Genomic DNA, 19,562 nt, shown 5'->3' on the forward strand with positions numbered 1-19,562 from the left:
TGCTTCACACAGCACTAAAGACATTATTTGTTGCATGAGGTATCTCTTCAGATACCACATCTTATCAGTCCCATTTACTCTAGACCATGGCCTTAATGATAGTACTGCTATTAGTGTCACCTAAAGTATTTTAGACTATACTGTACATAACAATTTACTACCCCAGCCACAACATGAAACATGACATTGTATGCATTTACAAACATAAATCCACATACAAAGATATTTCATTAAGGGAAATGAAACACAATCAATACACATGATAATGTTAGTTTGTCCAGTTAAGGTAATTATTCAGTTTTAAAAAAAGGCAAACAGGATGTAGCTCAGACTGATGTAGGAGCAATTGTTTACTACGTCTAAGGTTAGTGAGTCATTTTTGAGACAGATATTAATTAGAAACATTTAACAAACTTCATTAGAATTACTAGACTGAGACTGCTGCATTTGTCAATTAATTTATATGATTTACTAATAATTATATTGAGGTCAGAAAAGCACAACAGACAGGATGATAATATTTAAAAAATTATAAATGAAACCATTAACATCATTGAATGTTATTAAAATTATTGTTTCATTTATAAAAGGAGAACATTTGTTCTAAAAGTTCTCATTTGATTTATGGTTACAGGTGGAATAAGCACATTTGTGTAATGTGTGAGGATCATGCTCAGTTGTGCTATACAGTGGATTTCAGTAATCAAGCTCTTTCTAAATTGCAAACAGATTTGGAAAACTGCAACAAGTACAACTTGCTGTTTCGCAAAACTAAAAATAAAGTGCTACATATCTTGGAATTTTTATGTAAATTAGGATTTAGATGTCTGGTAAAATTGGGGAGTGTTCAAATTGAGCTTGGCTGTTTAATGAAATCTACCTGCTAAATCAGATTAAAAAAAACATTGAAGCATTTTCAAATGACCATAAAACTAAAAAAAAAGCTACTTATTAAAAAATGAAAAATACCAAAAATCTAACCTTTTAAAGAGAGGTCAAAGTGCAAAATTATGAAGGAGCTGAAAAAAGAACTGCACCAAACTGGCACCTCTATTACCATTATCCGTGTTGGAAAACAGCCTACTTGCACTTGAGACCGTCTTGCCAATGTCAGCCAGGGAGCGCAGGTTGGACTTCTTGGTCTGGTGACGGTGCTTCCTTAACAAGGTGTACATGACCTTGTCCTTCAGGTCTGCCTTCAACAGGCCAGTCTCTATCTGGCTGTCCGTGATCATCTCTGACAGCGAAAGAGAAAAAGAGAATGCAGATCTCCTTGTTTATTTAGTCATTTCTGTTCATGATCAGATTTCATAAACAGCGGGCATATGTAGGTTTATCACCACAAGCACACTTTTTTATTTCTCCACACCCTAGCTTTTCAATTAGTTTGAGGAACGCTGACTGAAAAGATCAAATTGGTAACTGCAACTTGAAAAGTTTAAATCACCCAAAGATGTTTGAGTGATGCTTCATATTCTGTTTTAAGCCATTAAGCTTTTGCTCAGGAGATTGTCTGGCAGTTTTTTTTCAGTTCTGTTTTTACAAAGAAAGTCAAGTACCGAGGCAGGAGGCTGGGTGCCCCTGGACATTTTTCTGAATGGTCCAGTGCTTAATGGACAAACTCTCCGTTCAGTTCAGGCACAAAAAGCAGAACTCTGTAAACAAGATGTAGTTTAATGCATCTGTACTCAAAGGATCTACTGAATAATCACAGAACATGATCTCTCATTCTCAGAGAAAACTGGTACTGAAACAGGAGAACCCCACTTTAAATAGGTCTAAATTGATTCATTAACCAATCACATTCTGTCATTCTTGGTCTGAACAAGCTTCATCCTGTCCTTACACAAAAGCAGGGTATGTGACACTGCTCTGAGTTATTTTCTGCATAATGCACAAGACATTTGTTGGGTTTTGACAGGTTTGCATTGTTAACTTCTTATGAAGCAGATCCTAAAGAAAAGACCTCAGACAGACACCACAACAGTGTACCGCAACATCCGTGGTAACTTCCAAAGTGATCTAGTGATTTCTAAAGCAGCAATCCTGACCTTCCACTTACTCTGGCTTAAATCCTCCTAAAGGAAATAAAATGGGAGTGGGAAGAAGGAAGCGCTCTGCCTTCCAGGAATGGATGCACCCACCCGGAACGCCGGGGTTGCAGTCACACTGGGGACTGAAAGCGGAGTGTATTAAATGGATCTATAAATATGTTCTGACATGGCAGTGGCTGGAAACCATGTAACAGGTAGCCTGTTAACTGTGACTGTTAAGTGTGCATCATATCTGCAGCTCGGACTGAAAACGCATTTCTGTTTCCCCCATATGCGCTGCTGTTCGCAGACGTGCTGTGCTCTTTTGGCTGTTTGGCTGTCTTGGAACCAAGATGGGGGTTTAAAGCACAGTACCGTAACTCTACATGTGATGTCTGTAAAATGTAAATGGATTTGAGACAAAATCGTGGTTGGGATTGCAGGCCTCAGCCGGGATCTGAATGAGGATCCAAAAAGGGCTGAGGGTATAGCCACCAAAGCTACTTTATGTCAATGAAACTGAGGCTTCGAGAACAAAAACGTAGTTTATCAGTTATGTAACTGACGCTGTGCTTGTTCAGATCTGGGGTAAAGACGTGTCTGCTCACCTACAGCCTGCGGCAGGGTGGTGGCCTCCAGGTCCAGCATGATGGTGCCCTTCTCTATACAGGTCCTGAGTTCAAACAGGCTATGCAAGGAAAGCGTGGCCACGTGGGGCTTGCTCCATCGCTCTCCGCCCTTCTCCACCTTTTCTTCAAACTTGATCCACCTGGAATCGAGAGGTGAGGGAAAAAGAACAGAGGTCAACTGCGATGTTGGCTCGTGGTCGAAGTAAAAAGAGCTCGAGAAGTGTCCCAGCACAGCCCATGTTGTTGACATGCAAGACACAAACTAGATTATATAAATCCCAACTTGTTTAATTGGAATGAAAGGTGTTGCAGAGTGCTGAAACAGGTTTTTGTGGATATGCTAAATTGCAGGTGTCTTCATTCTGTTTCCAGGCTAAATAACAGTTGCAGACTTGGCAACTCAGCATAGAAAACAACACTTAAACAAAACAACTGCCCTCAACTGCCCTTAAGTAAAGCTGCAAACCAATGAGCTTAACCAGCCAAACCCACCTCCCCTCCCCCTAATTAAATTTGCCAAATACGAAGCTCTGACAGTTGAACAGTCAATTACAATGTCAAAACATTTAAACAGTCAAAATAATAGATATTTGCTAAGTCCCACATTATAACTTCCACTTTTGCAAAAAGAAATTCTGTATTAAAAAGTCTGTATCAAGAACAAACACGAGATGGACTTCATTCTCAAGGACATTCAAGTGCCCGGGCTTTGGCAAGCGTTAACAGCTGCTCAGCATGGTGTGCGAGAGGTAGAGGGTCCTGTTAGAAAAGGCTGACACTTCTATTACTGAAGACACAGCTCCTGCTCATTCTACCAGGCAGCTAATCACGGCGATGTAACGGTGTGGAGATGTAACGGTGCAGCATGTCGTAACGTTGCATTGTTATAATCGTGCTTACAGGATTACATTATGGCATGTGCGTCATATTTCACGCTCGCCTCCAACTGTGGATGATGGAGCTGATCATGCGGAAGCACTGCATTATTTCAGCGGTGCTGAGTGGTGTGTTTGAGGGGCACTTGATCACCATCAAATGAGTTCCCCTTGCAAAATGCTGTTAATAATGTTCTTGTTGGCAGGAGGACATAACTTAGCATATTGGCACAAAGCTGGTATTGGCACTGTGCCAGAGGCTCCGGATGTTTTATTCATGAATTATCAGTCTCACAAGTGCTGCTCGACATAGCACATTTATCAAGTAATGCTTTTTCATGAATAATTAATCTGCTCTTAATAGAAGAAATTGGTTTTCTTTGCCTATGTCCTGCTCAAAAAGAAGGTGATTGGTAAATAAATGTCCTCACTCGCAGTCTTTCTCATTAACAGGTGAACATTGCACAGAAAGCTCAATAGAAAATATATTGTTAAAAATTAATAATCGTAAATGTATACCATGTTCAAAAATTTGAAAAAGTTCTGAAGTTTTGGCAAAGTCACAACCATGAAAAAATACAGCAACATGGGAACCATCCAACCTGTTCTTAACACAGCGATAGTGCCATTTAAAGTTCTGCCTTGAGATGAATCTAAAGCTGTTCTCATCTCCCTCTTCTCAGCCTCTCGTGGAGCAGAGAAGCAGAATGCCATGCCCTGGTCCAGCGTGCTCTTACCTGGCTGTCTCCTTCCACTCCATCTCCTGGCCGTCCACAGCCAGGAGCTCGTCCAGCTCCGTGAAGAGCTGCGGAGGGGCTGGGCCATCGTCCTCCTCTCCCAAGATGAAGCGGATGCGCTCGGCCGCTGGAGAAACTGCAAGAGGAAAAATGCTGGGGGTCAGGTGCTGAGACATGCGAGTGGCCACCTGCGGCTGGCCCTCCTCCGCTAAGCCGTTGGGCCTGAGCTCAGCGTTGACGGGGGGAGAGGGCTCAGGTGGGTATGGGACCTCTCCTTTACATGCCACCTGCTCCGGATCCTGGCCAGAGTCTGACTCCACTCTCTCATCTGCCTTGTTCTTCTCCACGTTGTTGTTGCCCGATGCGATCTCCCCCTTGTTCTCCATCCCGAACCCCTCACAGGAAAAAAAGAGTTTTGGTTCCGCCCGAAAGTTAGCTGTGTGTGACTTTAGTTGAGTGTGGGTGAGCTGAGAGAGAGGGACGGAGGTCAGTTTCACAACCCCCCACCCCCACAGACGAGCAAATGCTCAGACCTTCATTGGAGCCTGGGGGCGAGTTTGTCCGCTGTTCTCTGTCCGCCACTCTAATGCAATGTCACCCAGGTAGCTAAAAAAAAAAGGGGGTCCCCCCCATCCGCTGACATCAACAGCCTGCCCCTCTGCTGCTCCGCCAGAAGCCCCGCTCGCCATTGGCCCTTACGCTCTGGCAACCTGCCCTCGGCCCCTCATTAACAATTAGGAGATGTTTCACAAACTGTTCCTTCTTTGCAAGAGGGCTTTGCTTTCCTTCCCCCTTGTCTTCTAATTTGAATATCTGTCAGGCATCCACAACTGCAGAGGAAAATAGCCTAACACCATTCAATACAGATGAAATATAAAATATAGCACAAGAAGCAGGGACATGAAGTTTAACAGTCTGGGAACAACTTGAGAGACATTAAGCTCATGACACAGTACATTTTGAAAATTTTCCACTGTCAGAGAAAGCAACTCTGACTAACAGGTAAGAAAGTTTCTTATACCAGAGATTCTCACATATCCACATGGAAGTGTCAATAGATGTGAATGTTCAGTAAATTCACAATCACTATCATAACAAAAATCACCCTCAAAAGAGCATCTTGCAATGAGACTACAGTCAAAAAAAAAGTGCTTTGTTATGTTTTGAAGAAATTTCAAAGGATAACTGAAGTTGGAATCTTAGCCTACAGATAATTTGTTAAGGTAAAATTCTTAAGAATCGTATTTGAATATCCAGTCATGCTTTAACGGGAACTGAAGAGAAGATATGAATGAGGTATTCCGCTCTATGATCTACGATCCAAAACCAGTTCAGGTTTGTTCTCTTCCAACTTGCAGTGCAAAAAAGCCAGACAGGCCTCCAGCCAGAGAGCCTTGCAGTCAGGTAGCCATTGGTCCTGTAGTTCATGATTTCCAGGCTCACATGGGATTTACTTTATAAATATATACATCTTATCTTATATTATACCACAGTCATCAAAAATACCCATTACTGACTGGCTAGCAGGTATCCATCACTTTGGGGGTTGGGAACTAGGAAGTGAGGTAAATATGAGTTGACTTTTCTTTTTTATAATTTAATTCACAAAACATGTACAAAGTCTAAATTTTTTAAACGCTGGTAAGTAATCATGGAAAAAGCGAGATAGACATCCACTGAAGTGTCCATCTATCAGCAAGTAATGGACTTTGTGGAAGAAAAACCCACTCCTCTTCATGTCGTGGTGTATTTGCTTCCAACCCGTTTGGTCTCTTTCAACGGAATTTGCAAATGACTCTGTATGCACCTTAAGCATTGCTATGTCACGCTAGAAGGAGGAACTTTGTATAAGGCACATGATTTGTTATTGGTGATTAATGAAAAGCTTTGTTATTGTCTAAGCTGGTAAATCATCACAGAACAAGTTTACTGCTGTTTAAATGACAGAGCTTGAATTTCATTTAAAATCAGTGGACTAGAACTAGGTCAGCAGCTACAACTGCATGCTTCTGAATCTCTTTCAGGTTACGTCTCAAGTCTGGCTTATCACAATGCAGAAACAGGACAACTGATAGGTCAAATAAGGGAAATGGGATGCTCTCATTCACATTATTAAATAGTTCATAGACTGCAAGGGGAGACATCAAAAAAAGTTTACCTTTAAAAATATAACACATCCAGTTACAGCACAAAGAATTTATATGGCCTTCTCTCTCACTTTGCTCATGCAAATAGAAAATTCAGAGTTTCTTCATGCTTCATAACAGGCTGATTTAATGACCACAGCAGGCGAGTAGGATGGGCAGCCTTTCACAGCAGAACTCATTTGGGTTGCTTAGCTGTCCCCACTGTGCTCCAGAGTCCCCCGCACACGGTGTCCCTGAGCTGCATGCAGACACCACCGCCAGCAACGCCGTGCGGCAAGCCGGGGGGGGGCACAATACCAGCAAGCAAGCAAGGAGAGCGAATGTAGAGGAGGAGGAGGAGGAGGAGTAGAGATAGAAATGAAAATCACATCGTTCTCAGAGCATTTCAAAGCCACAGCCTCGGTCGCCAAGAGCCCAATGTCTGCACAAAGGGGACTTTGTCTCCTTCAACGGGGGTGCTCATGGGAAAGGCGGTGGGGGTGGTGGTGAGGGGAATGGCCTTGCCCGAAAAAGGGCTTAGTGGAGCTGCCGTTCCAAGCTGAAGACTTGCCCTCGCTCACCCTACCAAACTGCGTATAGTCATATAGTCTATACCTGTAGACTCACACCTGTAGACTCACACCTGTAGACTCACACCTGTAGACTGTATGTTTCTTCAGTGATCAGTGTTGCTACTGTAAATGGCAGGAGATAAATCACTAAAAACTGCGGACTAAAAGTGTTGATAAACACGATATGTTATATGATAAGTACAGGTTTTTAATTTGAAGGTATTAGAGTTTTCCATTTTTGACAGATTTTCTTCTCATAATCCAATTTGAAGAATCTCTTAGAGGTCTTGATTGACAGAGGTGCAGGTTTTTGAGAAATTCACACAAAAATGACCACAGGGAGATGATGAAAGCCAGACATTATGGGAAGAGATGATATTAGCCTTAGAAAACAAGTCAATAATCCTGTGCAACACTACAATCCACAAAACCTTATCCCCTGAAAACCTTATCCTATGTTATCTAAGATAGTCCATTGTGTGTGTGTGTGTGTGTGTGTGTGTGTGTCTGTATATATGTATGTGATGGATTCGTAATAATTTACTTCAAATATTTGCTATATTATTTCTTTGGCCAGGTGGGCTAACCAAGTGCAAAATGTTACATCAAAAAAGGACATAAATATGTTGTAAGTTTTGTAACAATGATTGCCACCCAAGTGACTTACACATTCGTGTATATATGAAATCTAGAAATCAGTTTCCAGTTTGATATGACTATAAAGAGTTCATACATTGGGGCATTTCAAAGTGGTAGTAAGCTTTCTGCAGACCTCATTAGGTATGAACCAACCACTGCTATGTGGAGACGGGGGAGACACATTTGAATAAATTTAAATAAATACATACTGAACCTCGGCATGAGACAGTAAGTGGTCTCTGCTATACTGGGGAGGAGAATGAAGAAGATGCTGTACTACATGAGCATATTATATATATTATATATAATAACAGCTCCTGTCAGAGGAAACAAATGTGAACCAGCAATCTCCCATTAAGTGAACATGCAGTGTGACCACGCCAGCACTGAACAGGGAATACTCTGCCCCAACCACATGGCTGTTCCCAATGTAAAGCGCAACACGCTGATCCACAGCAAAGCAGCAGCGTGGAAGCAGAACCCACACCACCAAGCATGCTGGCACTGCAATGAGAGGTACTGGCAGGTCGGCATGTTTCTAACGCATAGTGGTCATCATGCTGAAAGAGAGAGGAAAGCTCTATTCCTATTCGTTGTGGCTTACAACTCCTGGTTGGAAGCAAACAGGACAAGGACTCTGGCTTTGTATTGCCTGGCAACGAACACTGGCTAGAAGCAGCCGATACGCCACACATCAAAGCACAAAAAGAACTTGAAATTCACTACTGATAGTGGTCACATTCACGGCTTGCATTGTGAGGAGTAGAGTGAGGATTCGCCTAACGAAATAAGGCCTAAGATATATGTTGTAGTTTACTGAGGTCCAGCAGTTTTTTCTTAGATGCTGGTGTACATGTAGAGATGTTCGCTTGCAGCAACCCAAACCCAACATGTTCTTTGATTAGACTGGCTTCCCATGGTATACGCTCCATGTTGGCCTAATGAAACTGAACTGAGCTGGGAGGACTCACAAGGCAAGCTGCCCTTTTGTGCACCAGTTGGTAGAGGACCACGGTTACATACATCACCTCAGGGGAACCAATTACAAATTCTGTACTTCTCTTTCTAGCATTTGGCATATAGACGGGGCGTTCCGTTGGCACCCTTGCTGATGCGTAGAGGAGGGGATGGAAAACACACCGGAGGTGTCACATGTCTGGGACCAGTGGCTCTTGTCTTTTGTTCACAGCACAATGGCGCTTCGTTGAGACTGGCGATTGTTCTTTCAGCTCGTGCCCACCCTGACCACCAGTTGCTCGCTAGCCGACAATGGCAGACACTCAAAGCTCTGCACAAAATGGAGCAATGAAATATTCTACTGCTGTAGTGATACTTGCCATGACCTCCTGCGCAGCTTGTTTCTCAAAGTTAATTTATTCAATTCCCGTGTAAATATTCTTTTATTTTCATTACTTTAAAGTATTTCTTCACTATTAACTGTATTGTCCAGTAGTAGCCCACAGCAAGCCAGAGTACAGACATGTTGAAAATAATTATGTACTTACACCTACTTCAGTTATAATATATGTGTTTGAAATGGTATATCATGTTACATTAAATGAACCGTGAATAGAACAGACTATCAATGATTTGTACAGCTACAGGCTAAACTAATATTAATATGGTAACAGGATTCTGTTAACAATAATTCTGTTTCCTCAGCAATATCTCCCCTGATCAAATCTTACAAGTGGGAAACTCAATTCACTTGCCACCATTTTTATTTCTCAATCCAACCCAAGTGACTTTTTAAACCCCAGACTGAGTATGTCTTGGTTATGTGCCCTCAGCTTGTTCTGCAAATGTATTATTCTAGACCTTATTCATAATGCCAGTCAAAGGTAACTGAACACACAAGGAAGCTATCCAAATTTTCTACTCATCAAAATATTTCACTATCTCCAAATTCATGTTAATCCTCAGTACAGCTGAAGAATGGTCAACAGTACAACAGTAGGACCACAGCTAATTCTGCCCAAGCTAACATCTGACATTTGGACAAGGATTCCATAATCGTATCCTGGAGAAAGTAACAAAAGGTTGCAAAGTCATGAGATCTACAGACCTCCTTTCTGTGACAACCCTTTCCAAATTGGGAACCATAAGAATAATATGAACGTGATGATGAAGCAACTCTGTCATGCTGAGCTGCTAGAGCTTAGCATAATGATACCTTTTGTATTTCAGGGCCCAATATATACAGAACAAACACACACACACACACAGAGTGAAAGAAAGAGACTTCAGGTCTCCTTGACCAAAAGCTCTTGGTTGACATTCTAGTTTGCAGGCCAAAATGCCCAGTCCTCTTTGTGAAAGCACCCAAATATACTGCAGTCATGAAGATCTGTACTGTGGTCAGGTCACTTTCTTCTCAAGATTGGACCTGTGCACTTGTGTTGGAGAGATATGCCACCCAATACAGCAGTCCCTGCTGAGAAACATACACCACCCAATACAGCAGTTCCTGCTGAGAGACATTCACCACCCAAAACAGCAGTCCCTGCTGAGGGACAGATACGCCACCCAATACAGCAGACCCTGCTGAAGGACAGATATGCCACCCAATACAGCAGACCCTGCTGAGGGACAGATATGCCACCCAATACAGCAGACCCTGCTGAGGGACAGATACACCACCCAATACAGCAGTCTCTGCTGAGACATATACACCAGCCAATACAGCAGTCCCTGCTGAGGGACAGATACACCACCCAATACAGCAGACCCTGCTAAAGGACAGATACGCCACCCAATACAGCAGACCCTGCTGAGGGACAGATACACCACCCAATACAGCAGACCTTGCTGAGAGACATACACCACCCAATACAGCAGTCCCTGCTGAGGGACAGATACAGCACCCAATACAGCAGTCCCTGCTGAGACATACACCACCCAATACAGCAATCCCTGCTGAGAGACATACACCCCCCAATACAGCAATCCCTGCTGAGAGACATACACCACCCAATACAGCAGTCCCTGCTGAGGGAAACTTATTTTTCTCAAGTAGTCTTGAGTAATTTCTTTCACTGTTTATTAAGCTTTATACATGGCTCATATTACCACATATTTTGCATTGGTCAATCCCCTTGTTCTGAACAATTTTCCAAAAAAAAAAAAAAAAAGCTAGAAAAATGTAACAAAAAAACTAGATATTTTTCCCCTCAACACTTGTCTTAGTCTGCTCATAAGTAAATGCAGCCTTAGGGTGAGAAAGAAGGTTAGATTAAGTGATTATAACGTGTGGTCAGAGGAGTGACCAACTGCCTTAGAGAGGATTACCGTGGGCTGCTTCCCTTGCCTGACACATTCCACATGGGGGCGGGGCCATTAAAAAGAGCCCCCTCGAGGCCATGGAGAACACAGGGGCAAGTCCATTTTTCAAAACGGCATGGCCAAAATATGAAACAATGTGACACCTTAGCCGTCATGCCTTATTCTGCCAAATGAAGGAAGAAAAGTAGCATAACCACTGTGAAGAAAATACTACTGATTTTCAAATGGAAAAATGTAAAGAACACAGCAGAGGGACTTTCATTTTATACACAGAGAACTCACTGATATGTGTGCATTATAACAGCACATTTCTTGAGCAACCTTATAATAATAGAGGGGTAAACATCAATTTATTGAAAAATATATTCATGTTAAATTGGCAATACAGATTTCAACCCCCTCCCCCAAACATACACCTGAACTTTGTGAGATAAATAAGTCTTCAGCATGTCAGCTGGTTAATCTTTACTCCTGTACCAAACATTTAGCTTAGTCCACATCGCACTTCATAAGAGAAGGCGCTTGGCAATGTTTAATTGAAATAACATTAATTTAACACTTCATTAAACATAGCTGCTAAGAGCTCCTTTATCTGTCCTTGAACCCATCTATTCTCTTCCGGGGAGACAGCTGTTCATAAGACATCAAGCGTTGTCTGATACTCTAAGTCCCTTCTCCTCAGAGAAGGACATAACTCCAATTAACTGAAGCATGATATTAACATCCACATAAACTGTATATACCCTTTCAGTCATTATAATTGATAGTCATAAGTGATCATTTAATTAGTCAAAGATGCAATAGCAGTCAATCTATACATGCTTATTAAATAGTTAACATGATATAAAATATACCACAGAAATGAGCACACCCCTGTGCAATATAACTTAAATGTCAAATGATTTAACACTCTGTCAACTTACACTAATTACATTACTTCTAAACTGAACAAGGGTATTTTCTCTTAAGTATAATTAAAAACTAACAGTTAAGATTTGCCAAATTAAGAGCTAAGAGATTACAATTCAACACAACAAAAGGACACATTTCATTACTGAGATTCAAATCTTTCATTTTTCAATACTTGTCCAGTGTTATTTTTATAATGGACTCAATGCTCCTCAGATACCAGTCTTGCACGAACTGGACAGAGGTTTTGCCAGGCCCTTTTTAGTTGGTCTTTGCTGGACGTGTTGTGTTGATTCTGCCTTTCTCTTTAAAAAGACCCTAAAACTGTTCTATTTAGGTTCAAGTCAGGCGACATACTTGGTTGAGTAATTTTTAATCTTTTTTCTCTTTATTAACTCTGGCATAGTTTTGGCAGTGTGCTTTGGATTGTTAGCATGGTGAAATATTCCTCTTCTGCCAAGCTTCTGTGGACTAGGAATCATCTTGTCAGCCAGTATTTTGGCATATCCACAGGCATTCACAGTGCTATCTATAAATCCAATATCATTTCACACTCATCTCTGCTTCAGTCATAGGACTATGCATGCCATTACAGCTTTGGTTGGTGGTGCTATGGCTTGTCCTATACTTTCTGCTTACTGCTGCAACTGTATTTTGACTGATTTTTAGTTGGTGACAGAGCTTGCTGTATCACTTTCCATCGTTGTGAAGTCTCACAATCAGATTTTTCAATTCCTGGCAATTCTTTTGCATGTGAAGCCATGATACAGACATACAGATAGGCACAGTCCATAGGTCCAAAACTGAAAGCATTCTGGTATTCACAAGTCATTTTATAACCATGTTCATGCACTTAGGCTACTTGGAAATCACAGATATACCAGATTTGTTGCAATGATTACAGGTTTTCTAATATGTGTTCTGTGATCTCTTTGGTGAATAGCCAAATGTTACATTTGTAAGAGCATATTTGCATGTCAACTGGTAAATTATTCTAAAATTTGGTTTAGTGAGTTGAACTAACCCCTAGTATTGTCTAAGAGACAGAATCTGGATTTCTGTGTTAAAAGTAAATAAGACACACCTCTTTTTATTTTTAAGTACTTCAGATATATAAATGCATGAAGCCCTGATACCACTTGGCCATTCATTCAGTATTTACCCTATGTATGATTCAAGCTTGTACCAATAAATACTATTAACAATTATAAATTGCTGGCAATCGCCATAGTTCCATGTTCATTCACAGTTGTATCCCATGCTACAGTACTGTTCTGAAATAATAAACAAATAGTTTAGACTGAGCAATTATTCATTTAAAAATGGTGGGCATCCATTGACAATCTGACATCAAAAACAAACAGTTCTAGCACAGGAAATAAACGCTCCCTTATCTTATCTGTAAACACTGTTTTAGACACGAACAATGCTTACACGTCTCAGCACATTGCCTTTGGGTTGAACTTTTTTATTGTGAAGTTCAGACTTGTGGCTTTAAGCCAGATGAATATAATAATTCAAACTACAGAAGTGGACCACTGAGGGAGTCCCTTTGGTTTTGCTCGAGTAAGCAAGGGAAAAGCATTTACTCTGTAAAGTTCACGCGTGAGCCACAGATCTGGATGCGCCTACTTCCACTCAGGCCCCCACAGAAGCCGCTGAACCAGGGAATGTGTAAAACTGGTCTCAGATCAGCAACAGGGGCACCTTCCAAAGACTGTGAATGGCTTCCCACAAATCTTGTCCAAGTTCCAGAATGTAAATGAATCCTCCATAGGGCCCCAGCTGCAGCACAAAGGAGCACTTTTGTTAGAGGAAGAGGAGAAGAACCAAGACAAGGGGTCTCCTTTATATCCAAGAATAGAGCAAGAGAAACGGGGGTGAAGAAAGCCGCCAGAAACATCAGAAACTAGACGGCTAGACAATGATCAATAAAGTAGATGTGCAATACTGATTCTTATTTTTGTTGTTAGTTTTACAAGCAGCTACTTCTCAATAGTCATGATATCGACTAAGTTTGTAAAAACTTATGTCTAAGCATGTATAAATCCAAATTTACATTAAACAACATATGCAAACCTATAACTGCACATCATTTGTGCCCTTAAAAGCAGTCTGGCTTTGACAGTCTTTTCAGACTTGAAGTGTCACTTATCTTTTTCATTTCCAAGATGATCCGTTGTAATGCTTTCCTGAAACATGAGCATGGCTCCAAAGCGTTTCTAATAATATTTACGCAGATTTACTACTTAATTTTTGGTAGTAATTTGTGGAATGATTGACAACAACAAACAAGCAGCTGGGTCAATGATAACAATCGAATAATCCATCTAAAAACAAAAGGTCAGTGTTCCCTTCATAGACCACCCAGGGCACGTGGCCAGAAGCCAGGACATTGTTACCCCTAATCTTGCTTAATCTTCTCCCTCCCGATATCAATTTCCTGCAGAAAATCTATTACATATCCAGAGAGAGATATGGACACAACAGTGTATATCCAGAGTTAATGTTGAGCCCTGTGCAGCGAACTCTGGTGTTTATATAAAGGAAACATTGGTGTTAAACTGTGTCAAATAGCATTAACATATCCAGCCCAGAGTCCTGCTCTGAATCACATTTTAGACAGGGAAGCCGCGAGGGTCAACAGCAAGCAGGGCAGTGGGCCTGAGAGGAACTATGAGTCCTGCTGAGCGTAACTGTGCTTCCAGCCCGAAGCAAGTTTCCATTAACAGCTGCGCACAGTAAGGGGCAGAGAAGGGGCAGCTTTGGTCCTGCAGCAAGGCAGTGGGCTGCTTATGTGACTATATCACCACTATATGACTGACATTTGTTTGGTCTCCTTCCCCCCCTTGGTGTTCATGATCTCTGTCTGTCGTCCACTGTCATGCTCCACTCCTGCGGCCATCATTAAGGAGCGATTAAAATGCAAATTGGTACGGGTGATCCTCCCCTGTCATTATATACCTCAGCCTTGTGTCCCCTATGACATCAAATCAGGCAAATGTGTCTGATTTCAAGCGGCTATTGCACAAAAGAGCATTTTGCCTGTGCCTGTGCCTCAAGTCACAGCAGCTTTGGATGGACGTGTGTATGTGTGTGTGTGTGTCAGCCACTTACTGAGTGGCTTAAGGATGCCGCTGCTGGCCTCTTCTGCGTTCTCACCGTCCGACCTGTCCGAGGTGTTCTCCATCACCTGTTCCCTCCGCTCCTTGGGGGCACCGCGTCGCCGGTGCCGCCGCCGCCGCCGGTAGCTCTTGGGTACATGCACGCCGATGTAGATGGTGTGATGGCCTGGCAGAGAGAAGGTGAGAACCATGAGTGATTGCTAAAGGGTGAGGCCATTAGAAGCCAGATAGAATCCTATGTGCACTCATAGCATTTTAACTGCACATAGCTTCATAAAAAATAAACACTTTCATAACACAGCAGTGGAGATTAAACACAAAGATATACTTCTGTAAGACACAGATTAGCCTGCACTGGCTAGCAATGAAACAGAATGAAGTATTTTAAAAATGTCATTCATAATGTGAGCAGGCATAACAGGGATTTCAGAGGCAAGACAATGGCCTAGGACTTGCCAAGAAGTCAAGCAGATTAAGAAAAACACAAACCGATCTTTTATGGATTACTCAAAGAGGACCAAAATCCCCATCCAGAACTTCCACTCAGCTTTAAAGGCCAGTCAGGGCACATGGCCAAAAAATCTTACTAACGTACTGAATCTTGACAAAGAACTCTTAGAGCAAGTCATTTCCACAGTGGCTGATTCTGAGAAAGGAAATGTTGTACAAGACATTGAAGTCAGGACCTGGGTGTCAATTGTTTCCTCAGGGACCACTGGGATTGACATTTGGTGTTCTTGCTAAAGTAAGGATGTAAATAAATGCCAACCACTTCCTTAACAGAATTTATACAGGAAATGACCAAGGCATCCAAGAACAAAAAAAATGGTCTGGCCCACGCCAGAAGGGTTTGCAGCAGACCATCAAGCCAAATATTTTGTTTGAGGGGAGTGAACAGGTAGAAGTTAACTTTCAGGTTCAAGGCTTTCTCATGGTCATGCATTCCATAGTCTCAGAAGGACACCTGTTAGCAGTTTTTCAAAAAGCTGCGGGTTTCATTTTTTGGCATTTGGATTAAAGCTCGAGCCACGATAGAACTCTCCAAAGATAGGACTGTTCGACCTCAGAGCAAATTAATCTCGGGAATGCTAGTACACACTGATTTAGCCTGAAAGATGAGATTATTTAACAAAACATACTCCCTCTTGTTTTTTTCTGGGTTTCAGAATTGCCATGCAGCAGATTATCTTATTTCAATAAATAACAATCACTGGAAAAGATTTTGTTACATTACCAGAACAAAATTAAGTCACATTATTTAGTCACATTATAAGGGGAGAAATGAGCAAAGTTATTAAATTAGGTCTGTTTAACCTATTAAACCAAGGTATACCACAGCAAGGACAGAAACATGTCAGTTGCTAAGACCTCTTATGTTACATTACTGCACAACAGACTGGGCCCTCATTTAATATTCCTCCTGGGAGTCTTGGGGTGTCCCTATAGGACAGAATCAACCTACACAGCATCACTGTATATCTGTGACATCACACCTGCTTCACCCAATCACATGGTGAGCCGAGAGGAAACCCATCCAGGCACAGCAACAACAACTATGGCTTCTATTATAGACTGACGTCTGTAAATGCTACATAAAAGGACTCTGTGCAGCTGGTAATAGTCATTTGTCATCAGTGTGTTAATCGGTGCAGATGTGGACTTCTAGTAAGATACGTATTTGTGTGGTGATATGATGTCCAAACAAAACACTGATTATGGCCCATGCTAGAGCAGGGTGTCTCTTCTAGACTTAGCACTCTGGTTTAGCTTTGCTGGAACTTGGTCTGCTGCTTAAACATTTATAGCTACATTGTGAACGTACAAAAATTGTCCACTCCCCAAACCACAGCAATACAAGGTACCGCAGGGCAAATTACAAAAGCTAGGAAACAACTATTAAAACCATCAGAACCTCAAAGCCCCGAATGTCTTGCTCTCAAGGTGAATGCTCTACGTGGTTTAGATGACTTGCTAGGACTAGCTCTAACATAACAAATCATCAAAAAGACATTAGCTAAGGCTAATTACCTGACATTTTAAGTATAATATATCCAGATTCAGAATACTGTAATATATTTAATACTGTAATATAGTTAATGTAACTTAAACCTATTGATAGATATTGATTAATATAATACTTAAGATAATTCCTAACCTGTTTTTTGTTTTTGTTTTTTTTAAGATTTTTATCTGAGGACAAAATAGACATTTTTGTATATTTCATCTAAATGCATGGCACATTCTAAGTTTAGATTACAAGCTACATTTATAGCCATGCGTCACAATTTTTGATTTGCCCTTTTTTCCACAAGGTATAACTTAAAGCATTAGCAAATAGTCTTGCTCTAGCTCTTACACATTCAGATGTGAAGAGAAATTGGATGCTGGTTAAAAATGAAACATCTCTCAGCATGGACAACATAATCTGATTGTAGCATGAAGGAACCAGAAAGCATTTGAGAAAGACAAAAGAAAAGAAAAAAAATGACAGAAAGAGGGAGGGAAAGAATAAGTAACAGCAGTGGAAGGATGCTAGAACAAGGAAAAGGGAGTGAAAAGTGGGGGTTTTTTTAAGCATCAGAGAAAGAAAAGCGGAGGTGAGAGGGAGGGTGGGACTGCATACTGCCCCCCCCCTCCCCCGGCTTTGTAGCGGGCTTCCTGTGCTTTCGGAGCAGGCTGCTTCTGGAAGGGCAAAGAAAGCAGCCTGAATGAGAGTGGCGCGCTGTTTGTCGGTGCGTGAAGCGAGTTCCCTGCGCCTGGCCCAGGCCATGTGGGCTGCCATAGCTTGGTACCCCCAGTTGCCCCAGTAACGGAGCTGCTGGGACAGTGGGTTCCAGAGGAGAATGAGGCTATACAACTGCCAGCATGCTAATAAAGTCAATAAGTACATAAATAAATAAATAAACAAAAAGCTGACACATGCTAGTTCATAAATACACAAATAATGTTCCTTGTAACATACTGTTTAATACTACGAATAATATGGGTTGGTTTTTTTTTGCTTTTTTAAAAACATTTTTTTACTCGTAGCCAATTCCCACCCATCAGATAATTCTCCCCTATCACATGCTAACCAGGAAGAGCAAGGGCTATCACGTGACTCCTCTGTAATACATGCAGCCATATACATCGTCTCGTATCACACTCGAAGGATAACGCCATCCGCCTCCCTCTGATGCATGAGCTCACAGACGTCTATGCTTGGCCTTTATTGCTGTAACAGATTTTTTTTTTTTTTACTACTGATAGCTATATTTAAAACAGTTCCCATAAAGATAAAATAGGAAGTACTTATCAAAATGTACTTGTATAAATGGGAACCACTTCACAAATAACCATCCAGTGGGAGTTATTTCTCTTTTCTAAAGCTAAGGCGACAATGCGCCTCGTCATCTGTTTAACGGCTCCTAAGTTCCTGTTTGTAGTACAAGGTGTTTTACGTAACGTGTGTTGTAGCTCAACTGCACACAGTTCTAAAACCCAGCACATCACTGTCCTGACTTGCACTTAGCTGAGATCTTTCTGGCACCAACAAAGAAGTGACTTGCGAGGTAAGTGGAAGAGGAAATGTCCATCAAGGACAACCTGGGAACACTCAGCTATACTGTGGAAAGAGTAAGAGGGGGGCTTGTGTGGGAGTGATAGGAAAAAGTGATAGGAAACAAAGCAGGCTTTGCAAGGAGGGGAAACTAGCGTGCACCCCTATCACTGACCCTCAGTAAAATGGTAACTCCTATGGGGGTCAACGACACTTTGGGAGGAGGGCGCTAGCTACTCTCCTTTTGTAGGGAATACACTGTCCAGAAAACTTAGTATAACTAGGATGTATTTAAAGTACAATATTCAATGCTAAAAGAACATAAAATGAATGCATATATACATAAATTACTACAATGTAATTGAAAACCAAATTTGTCTGATTTTAAATTACAAGAATTCAGTTCCACCATTATTCATTTGCTAATTCTCTTTAAGAAACATCCAAAATGTCATATATAACATCGTGCTGTGGTAACTTCAACATTCTTGTGAAGGATTTAATCTGAGTACTGTTCAATTCAGGTGTACTTGGCAGTGAACTAGTACAAGCTAGCACAAGCTAGCAGCCAACTCCTGGACAAAGGTGAGCCACTCATGAAGGCACCAAGCTTACCTTCAACTTCCTCATCACATACATGCTTGAGGAAGGAAGCCCCTCTGTCCAGCACCGCCTCGTCCTCCATCCTGTAATAGTAGAAGAGGAAGAAAGACTTTTCACATTTCTCATCCAGAGGCAGCGTCGAGCTATAGCGTCTGGGCTCATTCACCTGCAGGACACTGCCGGTAGTGCTAGCCATCTTCCCCTGTTAACAGGGGGCTGCTAAAGAGAGGTGGCAGTTCTGCTTCTGGAACCAAGGGCTAATGAGTCATGCTTCACATTCCCTTCTCTGAAAAAGCTGCTGCCCTTGAGGTAGACGCAAGACAGAGATAGATGCTAGGAGGGTAATCCAGCCCCAGGGGGGAGGGTGCATGGCTACTGGAGAGTCCCTGGCAGATAGATGCTAGGAGCGTAATCCGGCCCCATGGGGGAGGGTGCAGGGCCGGTGAAGCGTCCCTGGCAGGTAGACGCCAGGAGGGTAATCTGGCCCTGTGGGG

The 19,562-nt window shown here is 41.9% G+C and overlaps 1 protein-coding gene across 4 annotated transcripts in view; it reads right to left on the bottom strand.

The window, feature by feature from the left end:
- slc4a4a (solute carrier family 4 member 4a) overlaps positions 1-19,562 on the bottom strand; it is a 46,161-nt gene that overhangs the window by 22,967 nt on the left and 3,632 nt on the right. For 2 of the 4 annotated variants that reach the window (XM_081714121.1, XM_081714120.1), the window contains exons 2-6: positions 19,081-19,151; positions 14,920-15,093; positions 4,275-4,410; positions 2,642-2,802; positions 1,058-1,237 (exon numbers count right to left, since the gene is read on the bottom strand). In XM_081714121.1, coding sequence (XP_081570247.1) covers positions 1,058-1,237; positions 2,642-2,802; positions 4,275-4,410; positions 14,920-15,093; positions 19,081-19,151 — 722 coding nt within the window. Of the gene's footprint in view, positions 1-1,057; positions 1,238-2,641; positions 2,803-4,274; positions 4,411-14,919; positions 15,094-19,080; positions 19,166-19,562 lie in introns of those variants that run through there. The other 2 variants (XM_027028691.3, XM_081714119.1) reach the window with 2 other exon arrangements.

This window comes from Electrophorus electricus, chromosome 5, assembly GCF_041902795.1.
Source record: "Electrophorus electricus isolate QZ-2024a chromosome 5, ASM4190279v1, whole genome shotgun sequence".
NCBI classification, from domain to species: Eukaryota; Metazoa; Chordata; class Actinopteri; order Gymnotiformes; family Gymnotidae; genus Electrophorus; species Electrophorus electricus.